We start from the raw sequence: 12,425 nt of genomic DNA on the forward strand, positions 1-12,425 counted from the left end.
GCAATTTAATTTAATTATGTTTAATTGCTCATTGCTGCATAGAGAGACTGCAATAGTCACTGTACAGCAATCAACATTAGTATTCGACAATGACATAAAGAAATTACTTCCATTTCTTGGCCAAGTCCATTCACAAGTCCACTGACCTGATGCCAAGCATTTTGTGTGTCTTACTGGGAATCTTTCCAAAGCTCTTTGTAGAGGAGGACACTGACCCAGAGGGGCCTAAGTGTTCTCATTTTTGGGAATCAGCTGTTTCTTAAATTTCATCACCCCACGCAGCCTATTCTGCAATGGTACTTAGCTCGTTTGTGGTCCGATTTGGTGAACACTTCAAAGAACTTGAATTTTTGGAATATGAAGACAAGTCCATGGGTAACTGGAAACTGACTGTCTTTATCTTGTCCCTAAAGAAAGCAGAATAAGAAGAAGATATGCAAGACTTTTTAGTGAGCCTTTATATTAAACATCTACTTTTTTTCTAAGCCACCAAAGATTGCCTAAACTGTTAAAAACTCATTTGAAACATATCATAATATATTTTGTTTAGTTATTCAACAATAATACAAAAAATATATTGGAATTGGCTTTTGATTAAACCCAATGAAGGATGTTGATGAAACCTAAATTTAAAACAATTGAGGGAAGATTATTCTCTTGATGTTTAAAGTTAAAGAATATCATATTGTCTCAGGTGAAGGGTCTTTCACATTGGAAATCTTCAGGTGAAATGAAGCAGAAATTTGAGGCAATTATTTTATAATCCAGATCAGTCAGCAATTATAGACTTTGAATTAACGGAATATCCATCACACCTAAACAGTAAAGGGGAGAGAGGAAAGACAGCAATGAATCATGTCATCTCAGGGATTAATTGTTATATAGAATCTTGACATAAATTAGGATATACCGTTCTCAGGAAAAAGTACAAAGAATAGTGTTTGAAATTTTTGCCTTTTCTCCAATATTGTCCTCTCTCTGTTCCTCTTTCTTTGTATTAGATAAGGCAGTCATTTCACTGAGTGGCATATAGTGGTGTGCATCGAGGGGAACACATCTGCTCCCTCCCTTGGGAGGAAGGTCAGTGGTTCCATATGTTGGAATCAATAAAATAATAACTGCTCTGTCATTTATTAGCTCTCACTTGACTATCTCATTTATTCTTCACAAAAACTCTGAGGTAAATGTTATTGTGATTCCTTTTTTTAAATTTTTCATTTTTTTTTTAACAGAAGAATGAACTATTATATAAAACAGACTGATAACTTTTTTTAAGGCCAATGATGCAGTTGAGATTTTAGCCATCTGATTTCAGAGGTTGCCTTCTTAACATTTTGATATGAAAAGGAAAAGGTACAGTTGATCCTTGAACAACACAGGGATTGGGGGCACTCAGCCCTGGGGCTTTGGAAAATCTGCACATAACTTTTGATTCCCCTCCAATCGCCTACTATTGACTTGGGACCTTACCAATAACATGAATAGTTAAGACATATTCTGTATGTTGTATCTATTATTTACCATATTCTTACAATCAAATACACTAGAGAAAAGAAAGTGAAGGGCAATCATTAAGAAAATGTTCCTTAAGAAAATCATAAGGAAGAGAAAGGACATTTACAGTACTGTACTGTACCTATTGAAAAAAATCCATACATAAGTGGACTGGCACAGTTCAAATCTGTGTTGTTCAAGAGTCAATGGTGTATGAACTTAATGTATCTGGTTTCTTCTATCTGCAAAATGAATAATATAGCATTTCTAATTAAATTAGTGATTTATTACTAATTTATATTTATATTAATTTATAATTTATTAAAAATTAGAGTATAGTTGACACACAATGCTACATTAGTTTCAGGTAGACAACATAGTGATTCAACATTTCTGTGTCTCATGCTATGCTCCATATGGACGCTTTCTCTTAATCTTAAGCTTTTTCTTAAATGCAGGACATTAGATTTCTAGGTTCTAGTTTCTCTGAAAATCAGGAAAAATTAAAATTCTGTCTCTGGTTTTTGGAGAGCATTTGTTCTTAGAAATATTGACATTGGCATTATTCTGTAAAACACTTTCTTGGTATAATAATGAAAAGGCTCACAAGCAAATTAGGTACGATGTTTGACTGCTTCAAAAGCCAGTTCAAACAAATTGGTTCTTGATAAATCTTTTGAAAAAATTTTTAAGAACTATTAGAAAGTAAATGAATTTACAAAAAAATTAGTGGGCTAATGTAATGACACATTGCTTGACTAGTTAATCACCGAGGATGTAAAAGACAAAATTAAAAAAACGCTAATAACAAAAAAATACACGCTTCGTTTTTGTCAACAGTTCTCTGCAATTGACTGGGTTTTATGCCAACCCAGCTGTTGATTTCAAGCCATTACTGACTTTCTTGTTTTCACAGAAACCTGCAATTGGCTCAGTCTTTCCCATTAAAGTAGATTCTAAATTACCAATAGATTGTGTTCTAAATAGTTTATTCCTTGGCAGCTTGGAATTTGGAAAACATTTTGTTTTAGAAAAATAATACATTATAAATGTTGGCTAGGCTCCCAAGCAATCACAGAAAATAATGTGAATTTTATGAAAATTAATAATACTGTATTTCTCAACATGATAGGTTTGTGAGAATGTAATGGATTAAGTGCAAAAAATAAAACATTATGATAATGTGCACTGCACAATTTCAAAATAGGCAGACACAGACTGGAAAGATAGATGCGCATCAAAATCTACCTGGTGGTTATTCAGACAGTAAGTTATGGAAGATATCTACCTGGTGGTTATTCAGACAGTAAGTTATGGAAGATTTTCCTTTTTATACTTTTTTACTTTGAATCTTGCATTTATACTTTGTAATTTGCAATTTTCTTATTATACTGAATATTTATTTCCATTATATAACTGGATATATATATATATGCATTTGGAGATATATATATATATATATATAATTTTTCAAAACAAAAGACATTCCTTTTTATGATGAACATTCAGTGTATATATATGTATACACATATATATATCTTTTTTTTAGCAAAAGATACATCTTTGCCTTTCCTCTTTCTTCCCTCTGAAAACACATGGTCATCGGGAGGCCTGGGTGGCTCAGGGGGTTAAGTTGCTGCGTCTGGCTCAGGTCATGATCCCAGGGTCCTGGGATTGAGTCCCGCATCAGGCTCCTTGCTCGGTGGGGAGCCTGCCTCTCTCTCTGCCTCTGTCTGCCTCTCTGCCTGTTTGTGTGTTTTCTCTCTCTCTCTTTCTGACAAATAAATAAATAAATATAATCTTAAAAAACAAAACAACAACAACAACAAAACACATGGTCATTGACACACAGTGATTGGTTATACACTTCTTGTTTCCATGTCCCACATCTGCTCTGCCAATAAATCTTAGGAGCTCCATATTCAAAGTATATCCAGCAATCACATCCACCATTACTACCTTGGCCAAGAAATGATCATCTCTTTCCTAGATCATATTTTTTAGCCTTAAACCTGGTCTTTTTATTTTCTGTATTTTTTCCTACAATCTTTTTAAAGAAGAACTCCCAACATGATCCTTTATCTTTATTTTTATTTTTTTTTAATGAAAAGAATATGTTATGTACTCAGTGCACTTGGGATAAATCTAGAATCATTGGAGGGGAGTAGAAGGTCACCCCTAGTGCTTTGCCTTCATCTTCCCCTGTTCTCTTGCTTGCTCACTCTTCCAGCCACACCAGCCTCTTTTCCCTTCCTCAAACACAGTCATGCACCCCCTCTCAGCATCTCTTGCATTTGTTGTCCTCAATTCTTGGAAAGTTTTCCCCACCCAGAAATCCTCAGAATGCTTTCCCTTTTCACTCAGATGGTGAGGTATTTCCTAGCGACCATATATACAATTTCAATAATGCTTGCTTCTCTGACCCTTCTTTTTCTCTTTGAATTGGTTTGATGTTCTCTTTCATACATAATCACCATCTAATACAAATGATATACTTTTATGTATTGTCTTATTTATGGATTATCATTGTACAAAGGAATGTGCAGGGACTTCTGACAATTTTTTTTTTCCTACCCAGCACATAACATGCCTCCAGGATTATTTGTTGAATGAATGAATGAATAGAATGAAGGCATAGAAAAAAATAGGTCAAAAGGATAGAAGCAAAAACTCATGGTCCCACGTGCTCATTGGCAGGACCAGGGAAAAGAGATATAGGATTTTTCTCTCTGTTAGTAACATCTCTTCCCTTTAATATATAAAAATATCTGAAAAAAAGTGACAAAATTCTTGCAGAGTAAAACAGTGATCTTTGTAACTTTCATTCCTGAATATTTTTGCATTTTAAAACTTTTCAGAAAGACATTTTGTACTAGTTTTCCAGTAAGTACAGGACAAAACACACACTTGTGAGCCTTGCCTGGAAGTCATCTTATGATGGTCTGTGCTCCCTCCTTCACCCTCACTCACTTGACTACTTTGGTTTTCCCCATAGTCGTGCTTCCTTCTGTCTTGTCTTTCCTGCTCTACCTGAGGTGATCTTCCCATTTTCCCCTGCGTGACTATATGCAGCTGTCCTTCAGGACACAGGCTACTCTCTCTGTTCCTGTAATAGCACTTTCTGTAAGGGAAACACAATTTTCATCCTGTCTTATAAAATCCAAATGAAACTGGCTCAGCCTTTGTGTCCTGTATCATGTGGTAGGTCCAGTGCTCTTTCCAATATTGAAGAGAATCCCTGAAGGGCTATCACGGTTATCTCTTGATTTGATTTCCTGTCACTGCTGAGCGTGATGATTTCTTTATTCTCTCTGCACCCCATTTATTCCATTTTCTCTTCTTCATGAGAACCCAGGCCTCTTTTTCTCCTTGAAGGAGACAAATATGTAGAGACTCTCCCTAAAAAGTCAGGGCCTAACTGGGAATTGGAAGTTGGGGTGGAGCATGTGGGAGAGGGGAGGTCATGCTCTAGCCTTATAGAGGGGATAAGTTAGACTTGATAGTGACAGTTTTGTTCTAAAAGGGGCCCTTGGCTCTATCCACTCCTGACGTCACCATCTGACCTTCCTCTTAGAAGACTCCCGCCCATCTCTCAAATGTCTTCTTAAATCTCTCTTTTTCACAGACTGAGCCTACCTCCCCAAACATCAGCTCCTGGATTTTGAAAAACAAATTCCTTTTCTCTTTGTCTCTTGGCCCTCTTGAGTAATGATTTTTGTATACCACCCAAAAGCCACTGGGTCACTTCCCCCTCAAGAACAGTCGTCTCTCAGAGAAGATTTCTGTGTTCAGTTCCTATAAGAAGTGTGTCTTTTCCTTGAGAAGTATTTTGTTAGAGTGATCAGTTCATTGGTGTGTCTTTGTCATGGAATGAAAGTTTTAAACGTAACGTTTTGGTTTTGCTGAATCTTGTATCACTGGCGGCCAGCTCAGAGTACAGTCATTAGTGCTCGATGACTAAGGGCAGACCGATGAAGTCTTCTGCTCATAGAGGCAGTGACAGTTGATCTCAAAAAATATTTCTTTCTTTTGACCCCCTAAATACACATGTGAGATGGAAATTATTTTGGCCTAAGACACTATTTGGTTTTGTTTCTTCGACCTAAGACCTTGCCTATCAATGGAAATGCCTGAGTGCTTTCATAACACGTGCCTATAATCATTCTAACTTGAGGCAGATTATACATTACCTGGTTACATTATCAAAAACATGATCAGGAGAAGTTCTTTGGTTGGAACTAGTGCTGGTTAAAGAATCTGCTGCAAACAGATTTTCTTCATTGTCTTGCTTCTTAATTGAAGAACATGCCAGAGATTTAACTCTTCCCTGAGCTCCTAGAATTCCACTCTTTGGGTGTCTTTCCTCAGGTTTCCAGGGATCATTTGCAGCAAATGAATGAATTGGTGAGGAGATGGAATAGCGTCTAACAATCATGACATTGCCTGTGTAAGAGACACAAAATTTAAGTTTATGAAAATTTCACTTTTAATGATGTCCACAGATGTCATATTATATTAGTAGTACTTCATTAAAATGACCTAAGCAAAACTATTACTTTTGATTAATTTTTTTCACATAAACTACATCTAGTCATTTATTTATTTGACAAATAATGTGAGGCACTTTTTTACGAGATAGAGATGGGGATAGTGGCCCATTCAAAACTCTTGCCTGCATAGAGCTTACTATCTTTTTGTGCAGACAGGTGATAAACAAACATTATGTGATAAAATTCAGGTAGTGACAGATCCCGGAAGGTCAAGTTAGGCTGGTAAAGGCAAGGGGATAGAGACATGAAAGAGGAGGTCTGGAAGCTCTATTAACAGTGTGGTTGGCAATACCTTTGTAAGGATACAGCATTAGAACAGAGACCTGGACATGTAGAAATAATAAAACAAGACTTTAAAATGGGGAGAACATGGCTATTCTGGAGATGACAATGCTGGACATTTTTTCTCTCTCCTTCTAGAAGATTGTAGAAGAACATATTCATCATAGCCTCTCATCACAAAAATTGAACTGGCTGCTGCTAACTGGGCTACATTTGTGTGTCTTGACTTTAAACTTTAGTTGAGATGGTCACTATGAGGAGGCCTGTTGACTGAGAGACGAAAGCACAGGATGTCTGTGGAAAGAAGCAAAGGTGCCTCAATATTAAACTAGAGTGTTCTTGAGAGAGATGGAGGGATTTATGGCCTTGTTTGTGAGGGCTTTCAATTCAATTTTTGTCTGTAAATGTCTGCCAATAAACTCTTTTCTTGATGTGAATCGAGTATTCTCTGCTCCTTGTAACTCAGGCACTTCGATTAAAAGAGCTTTGTTTTACGGAGTGTAGTTTGTCTGAATCCCTGTGACACCATACTAATGCTGACCAGACATCCATTTCTCATCCAGGGGGTGAAGAAGCCTGACCTCGGGTTGGTTTTCATTTTCTGGAACACTTAAGGAATGTTTACTGAATCTTTTTTCTTTCTAGTCACAGCCTTGGCATGAACTACCATGGGTGTTTAAGAAAGGCTTGCATCATGTTTGGGTTTTAAGAGTGCTAGAAGCACAATTTTTTCTTAGTTAAGTTTGCTGCCCACATCTGTAGAATGCAGACAGCAGATTATTAAGGCCATTGCAAAATGTGGAGGCTGCCTTGGCTTTTTATGGTTTGGAAGAGTGGAAGATCTGCTTTCAGGCAAGAGTTTGGGGCAGAGAGAGGTGTTTTACGTTCAAATCTATCCGAAGTGTTTAACCGCATGTAAATACTGTTAATAAATTATCTTTAAACACTACGTTGGCCATCATCTATAACTTCTATAATTGTCTAAGAACAAATTTATGTCTATTGACAATCATAAAAGTTTCTGTTTGGAAGGATTATAAAGTATTCTGTTTAAAGTGAATGGTAGGAAATTACAACTGAAGAAATTGTGCTGATAATGGCAAGGGGAAGTTTATTCTTATTTGGAATCTGTGCTCCAGTTTGACTGACTAGCAACTTGGCTCTTTTGTTCGTCGCTCTGGTTCACAAGTACAGACTGAAGTCTGTATCCTTTAGTTTCTTATGAATAAAAGGCAAAGGATATTCAACACAGCATCATGGGGTCATTAGCACAATTTCAGAACTTGCTGCCAAATGCAGTGTATTTGCCAGCAAAGGACGTGAATACATTGCAGAGAACTGGAGGTCCAGTGATGCTGGGGATCCCTCTAAAGAGTCATTTTTTAAAAAAATATATGAGGGCAGCATCCATGAAAATGCTGGTTGGATTTCATATCCACCAAGTGCTTATCCACTATGACAGATGCTTCCATGAGAATTTAGCCAGCAAAGACTCTTTCTAAGCAGGTGCTCTTCTGCTTGTTACTATGTATATGTCCCCATATATACTATAGATACATAATATAGACATCCCCTTATTACAGGCATATAATATATATATATCCCTTTATTATCTATATCTATATATCCCCAAGCAGCTGTGTTCCTGGGCTGTAGCATATATATGTCCATATATGTATGTGTCCTACTCAGCATTGACCAAGTATTATAAAACTGGGACTGCTATCTGGTGTCCTCATGTTCAGGCCAATGTTCTTCCTACTTATGTCCCTTACTTTAATGATAGTATATTGCATTTAAGACACAGATAAATACATGTAAAGTAACTCAATGGGCTTCCAAGCACAAACTTAAATCATGTCTCTTTCTGTGTTTAACTGATACAACTAACTAGAGTCCCCCCAATTTTACCAGTCCTTTTTTTTTTTTAAGTTTTATTTATTTATTTGACAGAGAGAGAGAGACCACAAGTAGGCAGAGAGGCAGGCAGAGAGAGAGAGGGAAGCAGGCTCCATGAGCCTGATGTGGGGCTCCATCCCAGGATCCTGAGATCATGACCTGAGCTGAAGGCAAAGGTTTTAGCCCACTGAGCCACCCAGGCCCCCCCCCCCCCCCTTTTTAAAAAAATTTATTTATTCACTTGACACAGATCACAAGTAGGCAGAGAGGCAGGCAGGGAGAGAAAAAAAAGGAAGCAGGCTCCCTGCTGAGCAAAAAGCCTAATGTGGGGCTCCATCCCAGGACCCTGAGATGATGACCTGAGCCAAAGGCAGAGGTTTAACCCAGAGGCACCCAGGCACCCCTCACCAGTCCTTTTAAAAGTTAGTGCTAACGTTCTTATTGGGAGTTACCATCCATATGTTGAAGGAGTATGCTATCAATTGTGTGCTTAGCTCTTATTAATAGTCTAAACTCTCCTAAGCTTGATGGCATTCAGGCCCTAAGAGTGTAAAGCGTATGCTATACTTTTTGTTCTTTCACTGGTGTATTTCTTGTTGTAAAATAGCCACAATATATACTAAGACAAAACTTATGTTTTTTGTCAAGATAAGTTTTATAGAAAATAAATTTGATAGAGTGTCATTTGCTCTTGGAGTAAGGCCGTGGTTTTCAACTGGGGGAAATTTTGTCCTTTGGGCAACATTTGGAATCTCCAAAGACATTTTCCTGACTAGAGGGTGAGAGGCAGGTATTACTGGCATGTAGTATTTAGAAGCCAGAAAAACTACTAAACATCCTACAGTGAAGACAGACCCATACAAATACAGAGATAGTCAGTACAAAATGTCCAAGATTGCAGAGGTTGAGAAACTTTAGGGTAAGGATGTATTACAAATATCTTTATCTTTCTTTTCTTTTTCCTTTTTTATTTTTTTTTTTAAACCAGGAGAAAGTCTAACCTCCTTGTTAGTTACCCTTTTAGTTTTATTAAATATCCCGCAGACAGAACTACTCAGATCCAGAGCTGCACTTGACAAAAAGGGAAAAAGCCCCGATGGGAATCTCTTCTCAGCTTTGAAATGTAGGGTCGCATGCTAGAGAGAGACCTCTCGAACAGAGGAAACCAGCTGGCAAATAGGACATGTTCCCTTGCCAAGCTGCTCAGAACCTCTAAATGGCATTGCCTGAAGCCTTTGACAGAGGATATTAAAAGAGAGTTGACTATTTAATTACGTATAGCAATTTTATTTGAACCTGCTGCATGTAGGCAAGCACTGATCATTTAAATGCAGCACATAGTTTTTGCCCTGCTGATTTCTGACTTTGTGTAGAGTCTTAACAGTCAATATTCTTCTCCCACAAAAGGTGAGAGATTTGATTCTTAGAATGTATCAAACACTGGCCCTGCATCTTTTTAAAAAAATTAACCTACAATGTATGATTTGTTTCAGGGGTACAGGACTGTGATTCATCAGTCTTACACAATTCACAGCACTCACCATAGCACATACCCGTCCCAGGGTCCATCGCCCGGCCACCCATCCCTCCTCCACTCCTCTCTTCCAGCAACCCTGACGCTGCATCTTGAAGCCTTCAACCTGTACAGGATGTTGAATTATGGGCAACACACATTCACACAGGGCAGGAAATTTCTTTATAAAACACGGATCAGAAACAACATCTGCCCATTTGTTGTGTGCTCGCCAGGTGTCAACTTAAGCACTCAGTCTATTATTACAGAGAGATAGGTACCATAACCATGTCAGGTAGGTACTCTAACACTTCCCGACGTAGAAAACAAAGGTGAAAGATGTCTCCTAAGTATCTCTGGGTCAAGTGGATAATGAATGACAATCACTTGCAACCATAATTGTCTGACTGTCATAATCATACCTTTAGCTATTGTGCAATATTGTAACTTAATAAGTGAGCATGGCTTTTGACACACACCCATTCAGTATTCTATGATGGGACATTTGAAGGCTTGAGGTCAAGAAGGAAGAAAACACATTGTTTTTTATGTGACTGATTTTCACAAACCTGCCATTCCCACCTTTCCAGGAAGATCTGGAAATAGTGTTTGATGTTGCTAAAATATGTTGCTTGAAGATGCTAAGGATTTTTCCCCCTAGGGATTTAGAGGTAATCTACCAGGAGAAAAAGGATGGAACTCACCACTACCAAAGCCAACTTCTGCAGTTATGTGAGAGGCACCATAAACCTAATGTTTAGGAGGGCTTTGCAAAGATGGGCACAGCCCAGAAGAGCTATGGATATTCGGTACCTTGATGTTCAAGCACAGCTGGTGCTGCATCGACGGAAACACCACCGTGAAGGGTTGCTGGAGATTTTTCAGATGCTTTTTCGAGGTTACCAAGGTCTGTGACTTCCTCTTCCCTTTCATCTTCCGATTCTCCGCTGGGGCCTGGGGTTCTCTGACTACTTGAGGCCAGCTTCATCTGGAGGACTTGATTCTCTTTCTTCAGCTTGTTGATCTCTGCCCGCATTTCCTGGATAATCCTTATGAACTGGATGTTAGTTTCCATTTGCCCCTTCTCGGGTGGCCCTGGTTTGCTCCTCTGGGGAGAGAGGTCACCTTTTGCTCATGGACCGAATGCACAGTCTACTCAGCAGGACTGGTGGATCCCACCCATAAACCTTCCTGAACAATAGATGTCACTCTTCTCTGGGCCATCTTTCAGCACCTGGGGAGTTAGACTGTCAGAGAGGAAAAGGATCTCCATGACTTATTCATTCTGGGGTTTGTTTTTCAGAACAGAGCTTTTCTTTGTATCTTTCATTTCATATCAATCCACAGTTCTAGAATATTGCTATGTGACTGAAGAGAAGGGAGCATTCCGAAAATTTCCAGGGTGTAATAGAATCCCTTGTTTCTGTTGTGAACTCACAACCTACCAGCTACTCAGTTCTCTGTGATACTACTTCTGGAATCAAATGTTTTATAGAATCATCAACTGTCATTATTAAATGAAAATGGGCACATAAGAATTGTGCCTTGTTTTTTCTATAAAATATGTCATAATTCTGTACTTTTGGGGCAAGTTATTAATCTTGACACTTGTTGATTGAGGGTAACAGTATTCATAGGGAACATATGATTATAGAGATTATTATAAAAGATAATTAGTTATACCTAAATCCCTCAAGATAAGGGCACTTATCACTTTTCAGTAGGTTTCTATCTTATAAGCATTTTTGCTATTATTTGGTTTTAGATTGTTTGCTTGGGCAAAGGTTGCCCAGGGATATTTTGGAAAGGTAAGAAGATATAGGTTGAACATTAATGTTGAATGAGAAGGACATGAAACAATTAACAGCTTTCATTACTTATTTCCTGAAGAGGCTTCTTTTTGGGGAATGAAAAGTATGAATCTTAAATAGCATATGCTCTGATAGCAGTATCTGTTTGGAAATTCAATTAATGTTTAAACATATGCACTTCTGCAATAGGGTAAAATGATTAGAAAATTTTTCATGGTGATTGTTTTCTCTGCACATTCATTTCCTTCTGTTTTCTGTATATATCGATTTTTTTTTTTTTTTTGCCTAGCTTAATAAATATTTGTTGATTGATCCAAGGCTGCAGTTTGAAGGAGTGATTAGAGAAAGTCTTATTCCCTTTATATGTATACACATTTTTGTATGTATTTAATCTTGGGATGTGTTTATTAAAAAATCAGTCTAAAAATAATGAGGCTGTTTATACTACTTCTATTTGTATGTAAATGAATTCTAGTAAACATTTCTGTGCCAGGCACTCTACATGCTGTAGCAGTGGGTAGTGGGAATATGGAATTTGGATTTTAAAGGTTATCAGTTGAACCACCTATCAGATGTTAAATTCTGTTCCAGAACATCTCTGTAATGGATTATTGACCCTATATTTGAGAATTTCTCCTTTAGGGGGGATCCCCTTCTTATCAAGGTATGCTGTTTATGTTTTTTTTTTTTTTAAAGATTTTTTCTTTATTTATCTGACAGAGATCACAAGTAGGCAGAGAGGCAGGCAGAGAGAGAGGAGGAAGCAGGCTCCCTGCAGTGCAGAGAGCCCGATGTGGGGCTCGATCCCAGGACCCTGGGATCATGACCTGAGCCGAAGGCAGAGGCTTAACCCACTGAGACACCCAGGGGCCCCTA

The 12,425-nt window shown here is 37.9% G+C and overlaps 1 protein-coding gene across 1 annotated transcript; it reads right to left on the reverse strand.

Moving 5' to 3' along the window:
- Nucleotides 1-283: 283 nt before the first annotated feature.
- On the reverse strand, nt 284-10,813 carry CCDC195 (coiled-coil domain containing 195). The gene is made up of 3 exons (XM_059392693.1): nt 10,552-10,813; nt 5,685-5,937; nt 284-407 (listed from the first exon to the last, which is right to left on the reverse strand). Exons 1-3 carry the CDS (start codon nt 10,811-10,813, stop codon nt 284-286), a joined length of 639 nt encoding a protein of 212 aa, XP_059248676.1.
- Between the last annotated feature and the right edge of the window lie 1,612 nt (nt 10,814-12,425).

This window comes from Mustela nigripes, chromosome 3 (genome assembly GCF_022355385.1).
Source record: "Mustela nigripes isolate SB6536 chromosome 3, MUSNIG.SB6536, whole genome shotgun sequence".
Taxonomy (NCBI): domain Eukaryota; kingdom Metazoa; phylum Chordata; class Mammalia; order Carnivora; family Mustelidae; genus Mustela; species Mustela nigripes.

Excerpts from the sequence above, each read along its gene's own strand:
- CCDC195 (XM_059392693.1), bottom strand. The coding sequence starts at position 10,813 with ATGGAAACTAACATCCAGTTCATAAGGATTATCCAGGAAATGCGGGCA. Across the intron at positions 5,938-10,551 it reads AGCTGTGCTTGAACATCAAG|GCAATGTCATGATTGTTAGA; the intron begins GTACCGAATATC and ends TCTCTTACACAG. Across the intron at positions 408-5,684 it reads GTTTTTGATAATGTAACCAG|GGACAAGATAAAGACAGTCA; the intron begins GTAATGTATAAT and ends TGCTTTCTTTAG.